Consider the following 22485-nt stretch of genomic DNA (forward strand, 5'->3'; position numbering starts at 1 on the left):
CTCCACTTTCTCGATTAGATCTTGGGAATCACATTCGAGTTTCCAGAAAAGTCAAGATTTTTCCTCCCTCCTACTCATCCCCACCTCAGAACCGAAAAAAAACGCGTATATAAAATGAAACAATTTTGAGGAAGGTCCAGACTCTGTTGAGACGACGTAACAGTTACGAGTCGAATTCCGTTCAGTGCATCATGTCTCTCACCGTCGACATTGCTACCGAGCAATTGCTGCGTATGCAAGCAACTCTCCTGCGGACGTTGGAGCAATTTTTGGTGTGGGAACACCAATGTGATACCCTCATCGAATCGTTGGAGGAGCAAGTTCGATCGAAACGGAGGATTAAATGATCACGGATTAACATGGCGCGAAATTGACAGCGCATTTGAGAATCGCTTGTCAACTGGCGCTGTGATTAATCGTGATCATATCGACCCACGAAAGTTTCTATTGGATGCGTATGAGCTTGTTGAAGAACAAGTGCAGGCTCATATTCGTAAACACAATAGCATCAAAGTGAACACTTCGTTTAACGGAGAGTTTACCGTGGGTGATAAGCGGGCGAATAAAAGTGTCAACACGGCAAATGTTGAACTTTTCACAACATCGGACCTGAGTGAGTGGTATCAGAAGCGAGTCGTGGAGCCGACTCTAAAATCGCTCGAGAAGTTCCAAGAGAGTGACAGCGGCTGGACCTTGACATCCATAACCAATCTAACAGTGAACATCAACAAATATAATGCCTTACGTGCAGGATGTCACGTTTCATTGGTAAAATGGATACAGTTGAAAAGAGCGGTGGTGAATGTGAAATCGACGGATAATGCGTGTTTTGGATGGGCAATGACTGCTGCTCTTCATCCGGTAGACCGATACAGCGATCGCACATCTTCTTACCCGCATTATTCGACGATATTCGACTTCCGAGGCATCAACTTCCCTATGACGTTGGACCAGATTGGGAGATTTGAAAAGATGAATAATCTCTCAATCAACGTCTATAGCGAGAACAAGGAAGTCATTTTACCGGTCCGCGTGAGCAAGGAGAAAAAAGAGCGCCACATCAACTTGCTGTACATTGAAGACGTGTCGGGATGTGGAATTGGACACTTTGCGTGGATCAAGAATTTATCCCGACTAGTCAACTCTCAACTTAATACTGATGGGCACAAGAAATATATCTGTGATCGGTAAGTAAATTAATATACAACTGTAAAAAATTTCATTCGTTGCGATAATGATGAAACGTTTTTAAAAATTTGAAATTTATTTTATTGTTACAGATGCCTGCATTACTTTTCAACCATCGAAAAGCTACAGTCTCATGAGGTTGATTGCGGCGTACTCAACGATTGTGCTGTTCGACTACCGGGCGAAAACGACAAATGGCTGGAATTCACGAACGACAATCGTAAGGAGCGTCTCCCGTTCGTGGTATATGCCGACCTCGAATGTATCCTGGAGAAGACCAACGCTGATGAGAGGGAGAAAAATAAGAGCCAACATCATCGTGTCTTCAGCGTTGGATATTATGTCAAGTGCTCCTACGACGATTCGCTGTCGGGATACCACGAACGAAGGGGTGAGGATTGTGTGGAATGGTTCGTAGAAGAACTTAAGCAATTAGCTTTGCGGGTAGAAAAAATTCTTCTTACGAACGTTCCAATGAAAGAATTGTCTCCGCAAGAGTGGAGGAAATTTCGGGAAGAAAAAGAATGTCATATTTGTGAGAAGCCTTTTGTCGAGGGTGATGAGCGTGTCCGCGATCATTGCCACCTGACAGGACAATTCAGAGGTCCGGCTCATTCAAATTGTAATTTAAACTATCAGAATTCGTTTTTCATGCCAATAGTTTTCCACAATTTATCCGGTTATGATGCACATTTTATAATTAAAGAAGTAGCAACTGCGTTCGCGAGGAAAATCGATTTGCTCCCAATAACAAAAGAAAAGTACATCTCTTTCTCGAAAACGGTTCAAACATCCAAAGACACGCGGAAAAATATAAAAAAAGTTCACTCAATACAGCCGTCTCCTTTAAAAGTTCTTTGCGCTTCATGTTGACACGAGTAAGTCAGACTTTAGACTGCCTTGTAAAATCCAGGGGAACAATTATTTATCATCATCATCATCATCGACAGTGAGGAAAGAATCAAATCCCCTTCTATATCTTCCAGCATTCAACTCACTGTCCTTGTCAATCGTGATGAATCCATACTTGTCCGATTTCCAACACTTGACACACAATTTTTTAAAACTTGCATAAGTCATATCCGTATTGACATGATCATTATATACATGCTTGAGGTTCATATCATCTTGTTTGAATAGCACTATAAAATTTGCATTGTCTCTCACGAGATGTTTCGGAATACGAGTATACGTCTGACAGAGATAAAAACTATCCACAATCTCGTGTCTTCCCATGGAAAAAAATGCTCTCACGTTGTCCTGTTTCTCACACGCTATATCGTCAAAGATGAATATGGAGTTTGGGCGAGCTTCACTAGGTGCCACAACTTGTTCATGCTCGTTAAATTGAAAAAATTCCACTCCTTTCACAGGTTTAAGCATTCGCTCGAGCAATCGGTATTTTGGCTGCTTCAACGATTTCGAGTATAGATATATATTCTCAAATCTCAAACCATTTGGATGTATTAGGAGCGTGAGTAAGGCATTCGTTTTTCCACAATTCGAGGGGCCACAAAATACGGCTCGAATGCTGTTAGGTAGTAAGTTTCCATGACGCTTCTTCACACTACCCGCTCCAACAATAAATTCATCGAAATTTATTATGGGGAGTTGACCGCTCGAAACTTGTTTCTTCGACTTCATCTCGCGTGCGACTGATGGAAAAAATCATATAAATGCAACTTTATAATGTTGGAATAGTCAGTCGAGTTGTAACCACTGCAGAGTGATGATTGTACATGATAAACCTGGTAAAGGTTTGGTAAACAGTATAATCAACAATCTCCCCGTGGAACTACATCTACCGGGCTATCAATATTGTGGACCTGGTACGAAATTGATCAAACGTCTTGCTCGTGGTGATCCTGGTATAAACGCGCTGGACGCTGCGTGTAAAGAACACGATATCGCATATTCGAAAAATCGTGAAAACTTGGAAGCACGACATCTGGCGGATAAAATTTTGGCTGAACAAGCCTGGCAACGTGTAACCTCGAAAGACGCAAGTCTTGGTGAAAGAGCAAGTGCTTGGGCCGTGACAAACATTATGAAGGCGAAAAAGAAATTTGGTCTAGGTATGAAAGGAGTGACGAAAAAGACCAAAAAAAGTGTTTGCCTGAAAAAGATCATTAGTGCCGCAAAGAAAGCCATGATTCGTAGTGGTGACCCCCGTGAAATCGTCATGTCAGCATTGAAAGGTGCGCGTGCCAGTGTTAAAGGTGTTAAAGTACGCACGCCTCGGGTTCTACCTGTACCTCGCAAAATCGGCGGTTTATTGCCCTTCCTCGTACCCATCTTTGCCGGCCTTAGCGCCGTTGGTGCACTGTCTGGTGGAAGTGCTGCAATAGTCAAAGCTGTAAATGCTGCTCAAGCGGCTAAAAAGGAATTGGAGGAAAGTAAACGTCACAACCGAACACTCGAGGCCATCGCTTTGGGTAAAGGTTTACATCTGAAACCATACAAACAGGGTTTGGGTCTTTACCTCGGGACAAAAAACGTATAATCACGCTACCACATCAACCACTCACCGACATCGATCTGCTAAAGTATGCGAGAGCCATGAAAATTCGTAACTTTCGTGGGGTTTTCATGCGTGACACTTTGCCTGAAAATGGACCACTCAAACAAGAATCAGCAATAGTGAATTTGGATGAAAATGTGGGCCCTGGGACACACTGGGTTGCATATAAAAAGAATGGTCAACGAGTCACATACTTTGACAGCTTCGGTAATCTCCCACCTCCACCCGAACTCATGAAATACTTCAATGTTGGTAGCGTGAAATACAATTATAAAAAGTATCAGGAATACGATACAATAATATGCGGGCATTTATGCTTGAAATTTTTGTGTGGACAACTAAATCGACGAGACAATTATGCACTATATAAATGAGGACTATGGAGCTGCGTGTTTAGTTCTAAATCTGCGAGCATCATGGATGATAGTTTGACGATCACCATTACTGGATCATCCTCCATACTCGAGGCACAATTTTTTCCACCCATCGAACTATCGCCCGACAAAAATTATACTCTTGGACTCGTCGAGCTGCTCACATTCAATTCGATTCCAAATATCGACATTGGTTGCAATGAATTTCACGTTGGAAATCATGTGGTGACCATTCCAACGGGCAGCTATGAAATTGAAGATATTGAAAAATATTTGAAAACTGAGTTGGCATCTAAAAACATACAAATTCAGCTTAAGCCGAATAATTATACGCTACGCAGTGAAATTGAGTGCAATCAATCGATTGATTTTACATCCAAAAATTCGATTGGACCTTTGCTGGGTTTTACGTCGCGTCGATTGGAGCCCAATAAAAGACATGTGTCCGATCTACCCGTGTCCATTCTCAAAGTGAACGCCATTCGAGTCGAGTGTAACATAACCACTGGTGCATACATCAACGGGCGAAAAGTTCATACAATCCACGAATTTTTCCCATCTGTACCGGCCGGCTATAAAATCATCGAAGTACCGTCGAGCGTCATTTATCTACCAATCACAACTCGTCGCATTGACAATATACAGCTTCGTATTGTCGATCAAGACGGAGATTTGATCAATTTCCGCGGTGAAGTCATCACCATAAGACTTCATATAAAATCTCAATGGGCATAATTTACAATCATCGTATTGGTAATATTAATAAGCCAACATGGGATCGCGAAAGCAGTCGTCGATCAACGCTCAAAGAGCTAACACCTCAAAACCTTCTGCTATTGAAGAGTTTGGGTCTCAAAATTCGTGGAGTTCGCGTGTGAGAAATTATCTGCTTTGCTCGTTGTGCATCTGCTGCCTACAATGGAGGAAGAAATCGTAAACATCCAGACACCCGTCATGTTTGACGAATCCATCATACATTATGAGGTTCATGCTCATCAACCATACGCGTCGTCAACATACAACAACAGTGATGAAATACGTATTTCAATCCAACATCAAGATTTATCAATTCTACCGAGCAAAAGTTCAATTCACATTTGCGGCAAACTGACAAAGGCGGATGGTGCAGCGTTAGCTGCAACGAGCCTCGTCAACAATGCCATTTGTCATTTATTCGAGGAGGTGCGTTATGAACTTAACGCAGTTGAAATCGATCGTAATAAAAATGTGGGAATCACATCTCTCATCAAAGGATATACATTTCATTCGTCGGCGAGAAGTGCAATGCTTGAGAACACCGGTTGGCTCGATGTTGAGGAGACTAAACAAATTGTAGACGTAGCAGGCAACTTTGACGTATGCATACCACTGAGCATGCTGCTGGGATTTGCTGAAGATTATCGAAAAATGGTGGTGAATGCAAAGCACGAATTGATTTTGACTAGATCACGTTCCGATGATAATGCAATAGTTCAAGCAGCCGCTGAAGATTATAAAATTACACTACGGAAAATTGAATGGCTCGTTCCATACGTCACCGTGGCCGATAAACGGAAAATTCAACTGTTGAAATTCATCGCCAAAGATACCCCAATTCCAATGAGTTTTCGTACGTGGGAATTGTATGAATACCCAATGTTACCGGCGACATCGAAACACGTGTGGTCAGTCAAGACATCAACGCAGCTGGAAAAACCTCGATATGTGATCCTGGCATTCCAAACAGGACGAAAGAATAATAAGAGGCAAAATGCGAGTAATTTTGATCATTGCAACGTTACTGATGTAAAATTATACTTGAATTCACAATGCTATCCTTATGGTAATATGAATTTGAATATAGAACAAAATCAGTATGCAGTACTGTACGATATGTATACAAACTTTCAACCGATGTACTACAATAAGGAGGCCGAACCATGGCTTACAAAAGCGGATTTTCTCAAATTTGCACCTCTCATTGTGATTGACTGCTCGAAGCAGAACGATTCTCTCAAGTCTGGACCTGTTGATGTGCGCCTCGAATTTGAAACAAGCACAAATATTCCAGCACAAACATGCGCATACTGCCTCATTCTACACGATCGCATCGTTGAATACAATCCTGTGAGTGGTGGGGTGAGAAAATTGGTATAAAACCGTACCATCAACTTCTTCGGCCAACAGTCATCATGGATTTTGTCATCGATCTACAAGGCTTCAAAGGACCCATCAATGAGTTTATACTCAAAGAAATTTCAATCATTCGTGCGGACGTGAAGAATGCTGAACCTCTCACACTTTTCTTCGCACCACCGTATGCATGGGATTCTCTGCCGACAAAGTATAAAACGACAAACAAATGGCTGGAACGTAATTTTCATGGATTGTCATGGGATTTTGGTGTTATACCATACGATGCAGCAAGAGGAATAATTCAAACTATCTTACGCGGCGCTCATACCATCTTCGTAAAAGGCTGCGAAAAGTCTTTATGGCTGACGAACTTTTTGGATCTGTCAACGGAGATTGTCGATTTGGAGACTTTGGACTGCCCATCGTTGAAAAAACTGCCGAAAAGTCCATCGAATTGCGACCATCACCACCACACCAACGAATCGAAATTTAATTGTGCAACGAAGAATGTAAAATCTTTGCAAAGCTGGTTATACGTATATCATGCATTATGTAATAGAGGGATCTTGGAATAAACAAAACAATTTTTTCATAAATGTGTAATTTTATTTATACAATATTCCTCCTCCTCCTCCTCCTTCAACATACATTTCATCGGTGATTCAGATATATACATTTTTGCGTTGAGAATATTAGAAATCTCTTTGAGAAAATTCAATAGCGTTCCAATCACCACCGAGATATTTCATGTATAGTTGTCCACAATGAGCCGTTTCCAGAAGTTTCTCGAATACCGCTGGATTCTGATCGAATGCCTTGACAACTCGCGGTGGCAGGAATACGGTGAATTCATTCCTGATTTCGGCGACGTATCTTTTTCCCCATTTGGTATTTGCTGTCCTCACGTCCGAGACGCGATATTCTTCGTTGACTTGAAGTTCTTTCAGCTTCTTGGCAGGGAGATACTCTGACTTTGCGATGATATTGTTGATGGCGGAGAACTCCATTATGGATATAGTTTTTTGAGATTTTCTTTAAAGAGCAAGTCTTGACTCAACTTTACGAAGATGTGAAGTGATGCTTTTTTCTTCTGGACTCTGCTATTTGTAGTTTTTCCATCTATCCCTACCCCAAAACTGGATCATCCCCTTCCACACGCTTTCAAACAGGTTCAAACGTGATCTATATTGGAATCGATGCAATCTCCTCCGGTGGTCCTTTTTTCTGTACAGGCTCTTTGATTCCGCCGACGTTATGAACACGTGCATTCTAAACTTGTTCAAACACGTTCACAGCATTTCCTACAATTTCGACGTTGCGGAGCCGGACCGTCAATATGATCGTCCATCGATGATACATTCCAATGTTCAACGCAACGACGTAATAATGCAATCTCACTATCGGATTTGTAATATTCGGGTAAACGATCCCACAGAATATCTGTATATTCACTAAAACATTGTTTAAAGACGGTAGGAGATATAATTTTAAGCTCCTCCGATGTCATTTCACAGGGATTTTTTATGCGTAGAGTCGTATAGATATTCACAAGTCGTTCCATTATGTGACACTTTTCACAATCTCGACGTTTAGGTCTACAAGAATCAATATGCGTATGTAGCCAGGGTTGATTAAAATGATCGTAGCACAATTGATATGATTGCACTTCACTATCACACTGCAAATACTTGGGTAAACGATTCCATAAAACAGGAATGAATGCACTATAATACTTCAAAAGCAAAGCCTTCGGTAATGATTCAAGTTCATTTGCTGTTAATGCCAATGGATGTTTCGCCGGGTGGATAGCATACATACTTGCACATCTTTCCATCTCGACCTCGACTTCAGTAATGATCCAATTTTGAAAAAAGAAATCTCGTCGAAACTTGTACCACCTCAGGAATACAAAAGATGCAACACAGGACACATAAATTTGTCGAGGGAGGGGCAGGTGCATTTTGAAAAAAGAAATGGCCATCTCAGGAATGTAACACAGGACACATAAATCTGTCGTTGAGAGCAAATACTTCCAGTCTGATGCAAACTTTCATTTTTTCTGAGAAAAACAATATAATCCTCTAAGCAAAAATTGGGGGAGGGGTATTTTGAAAAAGAAATCTTGTCGGAACTTGCGCCACAATACAAAATACGTAACACCGGACACATAAATTTGTCATTAGTGTGACATGTAAACATCTTTCGTCACGGAGTCCGATAATTAAGATCATCTTCGGCAAGAGCACTTTAAAAAGAAAATTCCGTTCAATCTGATATACCGGAAACATAAATCAGTCATTGGAGGGTGTAAAAAAATCTTTTGTCTCTTCAAAGTGCCGCCGCACCCCCGCACCTTCCCCTCCACATGCCGTGCAGCCCCGCAACGGTCCCCGCGCTCCCCCGTCCCCGCTCCCCCCTGAGAGCCCCATGGGTTAGAACTGGTATAGCCTTACTACTCGTTCTTTTTATCTATATATATACCTGAGCCGTAGGACTTGCCAGATTATTATACATGTATATCTATCTATATCTCGCTCTCCCTTCTTCAAGTCGAGTTAAGCTTCAATTTCTCTCATTTTTATTAAAAAAAAACTTCTCTTTGACGATACATTACCTAATATTTGAAAAAGGTTTTTTGAATGGCTTGGCAGAATAGTTCGGACAGACATTTCGTACAGATTTCATCTGTAAGTATCTAAAATGTCCTTTTATTTGGGTTGAAAACACGCGAATTCCACAAATAAACAAGGAATCGGTATAAACTATAACGACTATCAAACGTACTATATCGCGCTAGAAAAATTCAAATAAAAAAGTTTCGTCACATCATCTGCAAATCTGGTTATGAAATTATGAAGGTATGACGATCGTAATACTAGCAAAATTCGTTGCAGATAATCACAGCATACGGAATAAAAAAGATATAAGCTGTGACGGTACTTGACTCGTCCGGAATAACTAGACCAATTTGTTATTCCGGAGAAGTATAGTTTACACACATTTTAACACCGGTTTTACCACATCGAGTATTACTATAGCGGAATAAAAGCGCCGTGGAAATTTAGTCAGTGACCACGTTAACGAGATAGTCTTATTCTGGTTTAGTGCCGACTGGTCTAGGGAAGACTGGCGTTCGGCTGCTCGTATAGGATCTAGAGTCGCGGCAGCGACTCTGAGACATTTATGTTATGACGAGATGCTGCCAGAGACTCTTTACCGGAGCGATATTCTACACCCGAAATAACTGAATTAATTTAGTTATGCTTTTGTTTTTGGCCACCGATCGTAGAATCTATGCACGTATATAAAAACGGAATTCGCGTAAAATATACATTGATACTTTTTCTCATATTCAGAAACTTTTGAAAAAACTTTTTACATACCAAAATTAGTCAAATTTTGTATATTTTGTCAAGTTTAAATGAGGATGCAAACAATTTTTTTATATAGCGCAACCACGTTTTCCTCACTTTTCGAACCTGCCGGCGGTACGGAAAGTAAGTGTTTTACGTACTCCGCACCACTAATCCACTCCAACAGTCGTTAAAACACCTACTTTCCGTACCGCCGGAACGCTTGAAAAAGCTCGGAAACGTGGTTTGGTTATATAAAGTATTTTTACAAGAAAAATTCGTACAAAAAATTTCTAGGAAAAAAAAACAATCCGAGTATATACAATGCGTTACGTATGAACTCGTTTTCATCACAATATAATTCAGAATTGCAAGGTACTCACTCGAATTTATTTTTTTTAAATTGATTATTTTTTCTTACTTCTCTTCACATGGAGAATCTTATATATCGAAGCTATCCATACAATATAAACAAACTTCAACTAGATTTAAATTTTATTCCACAGTTATCTTCGCTGTAAAAATAATACAGTTTGTCAGGGCACGGCAAAGTTAGTGAACGGTTTTATAGAAGATGGACACCCTCATTCACAATTCTGCATGCCTGACGAAATTATTGAGCACATTTTTCGCTTTAAAACAGCGTTATCTGAAGCATTAGAACACCATTGGTACCAACTGAAGGACCTCTATGATTCGTATGCGATTGTGTGAGTTTTTTTTGCATGACTTTTTCCTTGTAAATTTATGCATAATTTTTAATTTCTCAGTCATATGAATGGCTCATTTTTCGTGTGTTCAAAAAAATCGATTGGACAACGCTAGCATGCTTATTTTCCAAACAGTGTATGTGTGAGGAATTCCACGCTGATTCGACTTATTAAACTCTAGATTTCTTCGAATATGTCCGCAATTTCTCATAGCATTGTAGTACCTCGAAAAGTACTTAAAATTTTTTAACAATTCTTTTGACTCAAATTCGCTTTAATGGCGATTTTAGAAAAAAAGCAGCAAGCCAAACACCCGCTAGAAACCAGCGCATGGGGCTGGCTTTCTTGTATACACAATGAGAAAAAAAGCTTTTTTTCAATGGGAGTCATAAAAAAAATCTTCAAAAGGGTTTCAAATTCTTTTCTACCACTCTTCATCTCTAGTAGATAGTACCTCGTTGACTAAATGTTACATTGTAACGAATCAAAAATCGTATTACAAATGATTTGAAAATCGTTTAAATGCCAATATAATTGCGGGTAATTAATTATTGACTCTATTCAGTGATAATTCTAATTGACCATAATCATAATCATAATTATTTTGTTATTGTTATTTGTTATTTTTAATTCAATTCATTTGAGTAATATTGGACTTTGGAGTACCTACTATGCAATGACATGATTTTACAATTTTAAACCTTTTTATACTAAAGAAACTAATTACGATTAATGTAAATATTTTAACAAACAAAATTCACAATCATCTAATTCATGTAGAATCATTAAGGCTTAGACCATTCATAACTCCACTAAATTTATTAATTTTATTAATTTGCACGGGCAAATAATTTCATGAATAGAATTAGAAATGGATGTTATTAGGAATAATATTATTATTCTCACCAATATTTTCAATGATGACAATATGATATTCACGAAAGATAATCAAATTTGAAGAGCATAAATTTAGCCATGCAATCTCAGGATGAAAAGTTTATAAAAATTGTTTGAACCGAATTTTTTCAATTATTATTTGTTTAATTTTAATCAATTTGTTCTTTTTTAAAATTTTTCATTGGGAAAAAATTCTCTTTCTGAATGTTGATTTGATTCTTTAATATCTTTTCGTTTACTTTCTTCAATTTAATTTTAAGTATGTGGAATAATTTTTTGTTTTTTATGATATGTTTTATGATATTTATTGTTATGTTCTATCTATAGAACATTCTACAGAACATAAAAATTATAAAAATAAGATATTTTTTCCCCCTATTAATTGAATCCCCTGAAGAAGTTAATTTTTATTAATAATAATATTGGATAAAATTTTAAAAAAAAGCAAACGTAAATATAATGTCAACCCATGCGACTAAATATTATTTGAGCTATATAATATGGAGAAGGTACATGGCACACATTTCATCGCTTCAACTTTTCTTATTTCTTTTGTCTTCAAAACCATATACCTTCATGGCACTATTTAGGATTTTCCTTATGAGCGATCAGAAAATGTAAAAAGACGTTTTCTGGTGGAGAAGGAAATCCGTGCCCACATCAGTTTAGAGCCCAAATATCTCGTACAAAAAATTTAATATTTGTAAATTTTCTTAGAATCAAAATGAAATCAAGTAAAATCGATTTTTAAAATCCGAATAAACTCCTCAACGCATTTCGGGGTAGTGCAATGCTTAACAAAATTGCGGTCAAAATTGAAAACGTACTTAAATTGAAATGCATGTGATATATGATTTTATCCTATATTATCTACATTAATGAAATCTGTTAATTATCATTTTGCATACATTCTCAGGTCATTATTGATAGACATGTTGATTATTCTTGTAATTGTTATTTGACAAATCAAGTCATGCAGAAGCCGCCCGATACGTTTCGTTTCGTGCCATACGGTCATTTATGCAACAGTGCAGGAAGAAAAATTATCCCCCCAACCCTCGGACGATTCAAGAATTTGTGGACCGACTCACTGATCCGCAGTTCGCGAGAATTTTGGAATATATCAATGGTCGGCTCACGGTGCGTTCTGTAACGGACGACAACGGTGCGCAGCATGCAATCCTGTATGACGAAGACTTCGTGCGGCGAGAAATGAGCGAAGTTACGAAGCTCCTCATTGATGCCACCTTTTGCACTAGACCCAGGATCGAAGGGGTTTATCAATTGATGACAATCATGGGAATTAAACTTAATCACGTAAGAATTAACTAATATCGCAAAATATTTTTCATAATTCAACTGACGTAAGAGAATTCGATTCCGTACGATAAAACAATGCATGAAGACCGCTGCCGGAATTTTTAACACTGTTTCATATGTTGTGTATAGTTTTTTAAATCGGATACCAAAACATTATCTTGAAACGCGTACTAACTGCAGTCAAATTCTTCGAACGTAGTAATAAAAAAGAATCATGTGGAGGGTTACAAAAATGAACTTGCAATTTTTTTCATAAAACATAAGATGCGAACATACGCACGCATTGGTAAAAAATATTTACCACGAATGTATGGAAGAAATCAGAAACAATAATTTATTGAAAATAGAATGCATTGTTTTTGTATAGAAAAAGTTTCCATTTGAAATATTATATAGATAAATTAGTCATTATTTTCTATAACATATATTCCGCTTTTATGAAAAATATTTTGCCCTCTGATGGAATATGTATTCTTCTATAAGTTTCATATAAATATATTCTTGGATAACATTTTTTTCCTTTTTATTGAGTATAGTATACAATGTTGCTATTACTAATATACTTTCGGTACACTTTAATTTTACTTGAGTATCTTTTAAGTATGTTTTTTCGTAATTAATTGGGCAAGATTGAAATCGTATTTTGGTTTAAATGGAATTCAATCTTTTTATATGAAATTTGAAAAATAAATTAACCTGATTGTAAGTCCATTGCATGACCAAATTTAGAGCCAATTTTTTGAATAATAATTGTTGCTATGGTTGGGACTGCTCACATCATATATCATGCACATTAAATCATGCTTACCTATTCGAATGGGTTATAGGGCTTTCCCTTCATATGGGTCTTGATGACAAGGAAAACTCAAGGCGCCTATGAGTCATGCCTGCGTTATATCAGAGAGCACGTCCTGCAGGCGCATATTATACTTATGATGAGTGATTTTGAACGCGCATTACGCAATGCCGTTCTACAAGTATACCCAATGGCTCACAGTACGGGTTGTAATACCCATTACGATCGGGTGAGTATCGAATGGAGAAGTAGAAATGATAAAGGATATAATATTCGTATTGCAATTTTTATGCGTATTTTTCATAGTTTAAATTTATGTTGATAATTCTAGGGGTATCCTTAACTGTATTTTCGATGATCGTTTTTGACATTCCAGCCATTTACAGATATAACAATTTTCATTCTCATATAAACATTGCTTTGTAGATAATGTTGAGTTATTAACCCCTCATGGCTATTTCGTCAGCACTACCGAACTATAGTGTACGAAAAGGGAAAAAAATAATGTACTGGATTTCAGGCGATATACAGAAAAGCCAAGGTCCTTCAACTCGCCAACGTTCTTCGGACAAATGACGTAGCGAAAACTTTTTTCAAAAAAGTTTTAGCTCTGGCGTACTTGCCGGCAGAACTAATAACTACGAAGTTCCGGGAACTACGCAATAATTTGCCAGGAATACTGAAGACGCAATTCCGCACATTTTGCAATTATTATGATCGATATTGGATCCGAACGGTCAGGCCAGAGGGGTTCAGTGTATACGGGTTGAGCCGTAGAACGAACAATATAATCGAGTCCTACCACAGCCGGCTTCAACATCATTTAGAAAGACGCCCTGGACCATGGGATTTTTTATGTAAGTCGAACTTATAGTTCAACTCAACCACAAGCAACTTACATCTCCAACAAATAGAGAAAACGTGATAAAAATTGATGCTATTTTTTGTTTCAGGCAAAATACTAAAATTGCAGTCAAAAATTCAAACCGATATTGCACGATTAAAAAATAATGTGAACATCGGCCGCCATGCGAGATATTCAACTGTTTTTAAACAAAACAAACTCACAAAAGGTTTCATTTCTTTATTAATATATTTTTTCCAATTTCAAAGGCGCATTCGAGCTAAAATTCGTAATGCATGTTATACCTCGTTCTCAGTGCCTCATTTGCAAATGTACACATATTATTTTCGAAATTGGAAGTAAATTAGTACATTTCAAAAGAAACATGTCAATTCATTCATTTACTTTTCACCTAGCATGGCGTCAATTACATATGCTCGAGATCACAGTTGAGGAGTTCATGGATAAAGCTGCTTCTTTAAAGGGAAACATCGATTTTCGTATGGCACAACAGTTAACTGAACAGGAGAACGATGAAATCCAAGAGCTACAAGAGCCTCCAGCAATCAGACCATTAGGTAAATTTCGTTATTAAACTCAATTCAAGCTTGTTGATAACTCTTGAGCACTCAAAATACTGTTATCTTTAAATTATTTCAGATCCAGATTTCGAACAAGAAATCTTTGCTGAAGAGCCACCACGATGGCTCTTGGACAATGCAGAAAACGGTAAATAATACGATGTAATTTTATATATTAGGGAGACTAACGAGTTATGAAATTTCCGTAGATGTCGATATACGTCGAAAACGGCATTATTCTTGGGTGTTTTTAATAATAATAGCCTTTCAAGATTATTTCTAGAATGTTGCATTGGAGTAAATAGTAAATTATGGTATGGAATTTAGCAACAATCAATTTACAAAATCTCACAATCATGATAATGATAATCACTGATAAATGTTTACTCTGTCTTTTGTATAACTTATTATTAAATTTTTTCTGAAGACCGAAAATCTAAGAATTAAAAAAATAAAGTTTTATGTATCTGTTCGACAGGAAATCAACCGATTGTGGTAAATGAGGAAATCGAAGGATATTCTTCGCCCGATGAGAATGGTAGTTTTCGCAGAACAATTTTCATAATGAGTAGAATTGTTTTTGTTTAGTCTGTGATTAAAAATCTAATTATTTACATGCATTTGTTTTTGTAGAACACAACCCGGATGATCTGATAGCCAATGATCTGGAAGAGGTTGTTGAAGAAGCTCCCCAGCTCAGAAATATTGGTATTTCACAGATTTTTTCAATCCACTGACTATTAGGAAAACTTATATCGATGAAATTCAACAAATGAAATTGAAACAAATCAAAAACGAAACGTTATGGATTTGCTCCATAGAAAATCAACGGATCGTAGTAAACGAGGATATTCTTCACCGGATGATAGTGCTAATTATTCCCAAAACCATTTTCATAACAACTAGTATTGTGCTTGTTCAATCTGTAACTAAAAGTCCAATTATTTACTTTCATTTGCTCTTTTTGTTGTAGAAGATGACCCGGTCGAACTCATGGCGAATGATTTGGAGAAGGTTGTAGAAGAGGCTCCCCAGCCCAGAAATATCGGTAACCATTTCATAGGCTTTTTCAATCTACTGTTAGAAAAACTTATATCTATGATTTTATATCAACAACTGATAATGTAAGAATTGAAAAATAAAATATTATGAATTCGTTTGGTAGAAAATCAACCAATCGTGATAGACGAGGAGTTTGAAGCGTATTCGACGCCCGGCGATAATGGTAATTTTTCATAAAGTTTTTATCATAATCGTTATTATTGTATTTGTTTAATCTATAACTGAAAATCTAATTATTTATGTGCGCATTTTCTTTCTAGAAGATGACCCGGATGAACTCATAGCCGATGGTTCAGCAGCCATAGAAGAAGCTCCCCAGCCCAGAAATATTGGTAATTATTATATTTCGATGGATTTTTCCAGTGTACTAATCATTACAAACACTGGTATCAACGATTGTTTTTAAACCACCAAAACTGTAAAAATAAAATAATAGAACTTATGTATAGAAATATAATTTATGTCGATGTTTACAGCGGTAGGTGCTATCCGAAGACAAAGCAATTCGGTGATTCGTAATGAGTTTGTTGTAGGCCCTGCATCGGAGCCAAATTCGGCGAGACAAAAAAGAAATAAGCGTCGGAAAGGTAAGATATTCCGGCGAGGGAAATTGATGGTTTAGGATTATGGATTAGGAAGTATCATACAGATTTTTAAAAATTACAGCGATGAGAAAAAGAGCGGTGGCACGTCGATTTGCCGAACGGAGGGAGGAATTTGCTGAAACACAAGAGCAGGAGGAACGGAGGGAGGAATCTGCTGAAACACAAGAGCAGGAGGAACGGAGAGAGGAATCTGCTGAAATACAAGAGCAGGAGGAACCTCAAGAAGCCGAGAACCGTCGACATAGCGAGGAGAATAATGGTAGCATCATCATTATCAATGCAATTTTCTCATTAAATTGAAAAAATATTCGATGAACCTATTTTTTACAGCTTATCTTTTCCGACTTTAAAGTCAATTGAATGTTTTCAGTTTCATCGTTCTCATGAAATTTGCATATAATGGAAAGGGATGTAAAAATAGCAGTTGAACTTGTAGAGCATAAAATTCTTCGTACGTATAAAGTAGAGTCTTTTCTGCGTAGATAATTATTAATGTTTAGTGTAATAGTAAATAGTCTCTATATCTAGCAAAAGCATTTACGAGTCATAATTATGCGTTTCGAGTGGGAAAGATCACGGAAAATAATGGAAAATATGGAAATGTGAATGAAGAATATAAGTAAGAGCTGAAAGAGAGTGGGGGCTGGAATTTGGTTAAAAAAGAGGGAAGGGCGGTAAGAATAAAAATGCAAAATTGTAAAGGTAACGCTATGAACCGCATTGAGATGATAAAAAGGAAGATGTGGGGGACAAATATACGGAGGAATAATTATTATGTAAAAAAAGAATACAATTAGACGGATTAGCGGGAGCAGTGGTGGGGCGAAAAGACAAAAGAAGATTTATGAAGCTGGTGGATAAAGGGAGAAAGATAACGGAGGAAATGGATACATCACTTCATGGGGTTGTTGCGGAAGTGTCAGAAAGGGTACTCATACGAGTGAAGGTTATAAGACGTAGAAATATCTCGAAAAGGGAAATACAGAGAGCGATCAAGAGCAGCGGAATAGAGATCCTCAGACGTGATGATATTTCGATCGAAGTTTCTTAGTGCTGAAAGTATAAATGGTATAAATAATTTGACAGATAAGGCCCGAAGGGTGGAGAGCAGATCGGAGGGGTGGCAGATTGAACAATAATCTCCGAAGGAGGGTGTGTCGCCGAAACACCAAAAGAGCTTCAAATAAGGTTTTGGTACCATATGAATATGACTTTTACCTTCGATGCGATTTTTTTTTGGATTTGAACGTTTCTCAGAATAATTTCATATTGTGAAAAATTATGTATTATATACTAATAAAATACTTATCCTCCGATTGATGCCATAAATTGTAGTGCTGCACATAACTCAGATGGTAACTTTTTTGATTCACTGGAACTTTCTCAAGTTCCGGGTGCTTCCCGTAAGATTAAATTTCTCACGTCCTATTTAAATTTTTTTTTCCCTTTACAATATAATTACAGATTTGTATTTTTTTTTAATATAATATTTTTTCATGATTTGTAAAAGCTTTTCTTAATTGTTTTGTTGAAATTATTTACAATTGGTTTCGTAATTTTTTTTACATACTATTATGTTTTGAATTTTTTTCACTCGTCATCCGATGTACTCGTCACTTTTGCATTTATTTGACCACGTTTTGTTCCTTTGAACCAAACGTTTTTCACGCATTACCATAATTTAACAGATTCATTTTTTTATTCATTGCGTTTGAAATGGTTTTTTTTATATCCTTTAGTAATGAACTGCTCATTTAAAGCAAGTTTCGAGAGAACAGATCGAACAACTTCTTCTTATAAATCATCGTGCATTTGTGTTTTGAACTACATGAGTGTCTCATAGGGTTTCACTGAGACTACTGTCCAGGTGACATCAAACATAAATGTACTTGTCTCCAATTTTTTAACAGCTATGAATATCTCGTTACAAAAAACCTGGTCAACAGACAGATAGCAAACGAAATGGGGAAGTTAATCGTACTGATAAGGCAAGGAAGGGTAGGGGGACAGGGGATAATGTATATACGGTAATTAGAGTTAACCCATTAATGCGCAAAACGACAAGCAAGGCTGTGAGACGGATTTAGGCTTGTTAAACATCCTAACGGCGAACGCACAGGAAAACTTAACCGCGAAACGGCGTGAATGGGTGAAAATTGTGAGGGAGAAGAACATGCTCACGGAAGTATGCGACGATGCGGCCAGCTTTTACAAATAAAGAAATAGGAATAAAAAGCATTATACTGGAAGACAAGATAAATATTTAACACAAAAAACCAAAGAAATGTAGAAAAAATCGAGCTGCTCGTAAAATTTAGTTGACGTGGATATAAAGCGAAAATTTTTCCCTAACGTAATAACGTTCATGATCAATTGAATATTGTTTTCTAAATTGATTATAAGAAACAACTATTGCGGTTAGGAATATCTACGATTTTTTTGAACTACTTCATTATTCGATATTCAATAGTTCAACTCTAAATTTTTACGCTCTACAAGTTCAGTTACTAAAATCCTTACAATTATTCTTCATCTTAAACCACTGTCCACTACTTAACAAAAATTACTATCAATGTCATTGAAGTGACTGGTATCTCGAACAATATAGGATGTGAAAAAAGTTCTCAATGAAAGTTATAGTGAATATAAATTTTTCCCGAAGATACATTGATCGCACTGTTTCAGACATTTTTGCAAAAACGGATTGTTCGTTTCGAGGTGCGCATTTGTTGAATTACAATTTTTTGAACAATTTGAAAAACTTATAAAATATTTAGGACGATTTCTTGTGTTCACAATGATGTATTTACACACTGTTCCTCCAAGAGTTATTCCATGTCAAATGGATGGCTGAGTTTGAAATAACATTGCAATAGTTCTCAAATTTCATCTCGATTTTATAGTAACACGCCTTGTCATTGCTTCGCCTTTGTATAAATTTTCCAAATTGACAATTCAATACCGATATTATGATGAATAGTTAATTTTGGAAGTACAGCACTTGTGGAATTATTCCATCTAATATTTAATAATTCTATAGGCATGAAACAATGGTGAAAAAAACTTGAAGTAACTTCGTTACATATCCACCGACTTATTAACATGGAATAACTCGTACTCGTAATGATATGAACGTTTCAAAATGAATGTGTGCTTGTAGTATGTGAAAAATCATTTCGCATCAAAAACTCATCATGATAAGTAATTTCAACTCTATGGCTTATTATTTAGTGTCCAATTAAAGAAAATGACAAATTATTGTCATGTATCTAATTTTCCTTCAAATAATGTAGTATCAATTGTTAAGACGTTTTGTTAAATTATTATATCATAAACTATTCTGTAGTTAAAAAGATTTTTCCGTCGGATGTCCTATCTGGGGGGGGGGGGGGGGGTGTCTATTTCGGGGACCAATGATTTACAAGGTCGATTTTCATTCGATTAAATACGGAAGAGGGGGGAAGGGAAAACTATTTTCAAAATTTGATTTGGGACGAACCATGCACTCCGATCAGTATCTACATTCCTATCTGTATAAAAAATTAAACATTGATTTTTTTTCGTATGTACCTTGTCGGCAGATCTGTCAGGCCGCTTCTCTTCGGAGTCAACGTGACCCGCGGTGAAGTCAGCATTTTATCCGAGTATTAGTGATTCTTAGGGCCGCTTCTCATCTGAGTTAACGTGGCCCGTGGTTTCACTAGTGCTCGTTTTATGTACATACAATTTTTCGTAAAATGGCGTTTATGAAACTTGCCGGCAGATCTGTCGGACCGCTTCTCTCTGGAGTTAACGTGGCCCGCGGTGAAGTCAGCATTTGATCCAAGTACTAGTAACTCTTAGGGCCGCTTCTCATCTGAGTTAAGGTGGCCCATGGTTTTATTAGTGCTTATTTCATATTCGTAAGATTGTTTATGAAACTTGCCAACAAATCCGTCGGGCCGCTTCTCTCCGGAGTTAACGTGGCCCGCAGTGAAGTTGGCATTTGATCCGAGTATTTATTTCTTGCGCTGGCGGCGGAAAAGGTGACGTAGATACTGTGAAGTTCATGTTCGTAACAAAGTCAAGCCGGTAATATTCAATCCAAGAACAAATCATTTTGACATTTGAATGGAAGGGCCCTTCATTTTTTTGTCTATGTCACAACCGACGTTAAATTTTTATTATTTTATTTTTCTGTTACAACTTAACTAACACAAACTCGAACTAAGTACGCATATCACCTAATCAAAACACCGAATATAACGCATAGACATATCATTACCAAGAACACGTGCCTGACGCAAGTATTCTGGGCTTTACGAAACTCCCATCCGAGCACTACTGCCCTAAATTTCGGGGATTCATCGATTGATTACACAGATGTTTTTTTCCTTATAAGGACCGAAAAATAGAACTCTGAACACTTGTGCCCAAGGTAACGATAACAAACCCCACCTATTTGACCCAAATCTAGCCCTATAAAAAGGCCAAGATTTGCGGTACAACTTGCATTCCGTTCCGTACCTAGAGTCGCGTTTATACTGTTCGCAGTAGTTCGGTTGTCATTCGGTTAGCCGTCTTATACTTAACCTCTGGACGAACTCCAGGTCTTCCGTAGAAGAGAGCGAGTCGACTCCAGCAACGAAGGTGGTAAGGTATTTTTGCTCCGATTCGAGACTTTAAACATTCCTCCAATCGCCTCGACTAGTGACTTCAAATATTTACGACCGATCGCGAAATCTAATAACGACCGCGCATCGACGAGTTGAAGACACCTCTCCGGTAACGTACCACGTATCATACCGAATCGTATCACTTATTGTAACTTACGCAATATCCAGAATACATAGAGAATCCTAGATCCCTCTATCATATTCTACGATTGTACTTTACTAACACCTTACGTTGTATCACGAACATATAGAGAATCCTAGATCTCTCTATCATGTTCTATTACTGTATTTTACTAAAAATCTATTTTCATTAAAGAGTGTATAAGGAATCCTAGATCTCTTTGTCCACGACTTTTAATACCTTTCCTCAATCGCAACTAGACAAAAGCAAGACTTCTCGAGGTCTCTCAGCGTGCGCCCACGATACTCGAACGAGTATATCTATATAATAACGCTCTGCGTATACATGCTGAATGGAAAAGTCTATGGGACATAGCGTTTGCCGCTCGACGCTCAAACACCCGAACCTTTCCTTCACGCCCCTCCGGACGTGACATCTATTTGATCCATAATTTTGGTTGAATATTAGTGTTTAATTTGTTAATAATCTATACAGATCAATATTTTCCAAATAGCTAAAAATGCTCCGTAAAAATTAAATAATAATGTACAGAGACAAAATAGATAAAGCTTAGTCAATTTCAAAAAATTTAATTTTAGAGCATATCTTGAAACGTTCATTTCGTTATCACATAATATATGGAACTTCGTGTACTCCTTGTTACGATTTTTTTTCAGATTCGTGCAAGGTGTGCTTATTGGCGAAAGCGACGCACCTCTACCTGCCCTGTGGGCATTGCTGTTGTTGTTCCGACTGTGCAGAAGTCTTATGGAACCAATTTTTAGAAAGACGGTGTCCAATATGTCGGACACGGGCATCCGAAGCTCCTCGAAGAATATTCCAACCGTCAGAATTTTGAAAAAAATGAATAAATAAATGAAAAAAATATATCTACATAATATTTCTACATAGAAGGAAATTATATTACAAGTAATTGATTTTGTGTCCTCTGAATGTCCTACCATTTAACCTTTCGAGTACATCTGGGGTCCAGCGGCCTCAGCGCCAACTTTGAAGATAAATATAGAGCTCTTAGAGCCTACAGACAGAATTCCCCACACCCTTAACTATAGTTCGAAGGGTTCTCTGTAGGTGGGTCCCATATCGCATGAACCGCGCGAGATCGAGCGATAAAGTTTTTGTGCTGAGGGCCGCTGGACCCTGATGTGTGTACTTCGTGTAATACTTTTTTGTAAATTGCGGATTTTTTTTCGATTTGCAAGTGTTGTTGACCGTAAAAAAAAAGTAAATCCCATCATCACAATACCGTATATTTTTTTTGCAATTGAAAAACATTTTCTTCACAATTTGTCTGCAGATGACTTATAAATTTCACAATCGAA

The 22485-nt window shown here is 37.4% G+C and overlaps 2 protein-coding genes across 2 annotated transcripts in view; both read left to right on the plus strand.

Annotated features, from left to right (window-relative positions):
* LOC122411264 (organic cation transporter protein-like) overlaps nucleotides 1–22485 on the plus strand; it is a 522699-nt gene that overhangs the window by 352484 nt on the left and 147730 nt on the right. The window lies entirely within an intron of this gene.
* Nucleotides 750–22076, plus strand: LOC122411386 (uncharacterized). The gene is made up of 17 exons (XM_043420134.1): nucleotides 750–1187; nucleotides 1281–1598; nucleotides 10058–10261; nucleotides 12130–12475; nucleotides 13306–13503; nucleotides 13795–14131; nucleotides 14228–14347; nucleotides 14535–14696; nucleotides 14779–14847; nucleotides 15178–15237; nucleotides 15333–15407; nucleotides 15673–15747; nucleotides 15865–15924; nucleotides 16022–16093; nucleotides 16238–16348; nucleotides 16428–16625; nucleotides 21820–22076. The coding sequence occupies exons 1-17, from the start codon at nucleotides 841–843 to the stop codon at nucleotides 21999–22001; spliced, it is 2934 nt and encodes a 977-aa protein (XP_043276069.1). The 5' UTR covers nucleotides 750–840; the 3' UTR covers nucleotides 22002–22076.

This window comes from Venturia canescens, chromosome 5 (assembly GCF_019457755.1).
Source record: "Venturia canescens isolate UGA chromosome 5, ASM1945775v1, whole genome shotgun sequence".
NCBI lineage: Eukaryota > Metazoa > Arthropoda > Insecta > Hymenoptera > Ichneumonidae > Venturia > Venturia canescens.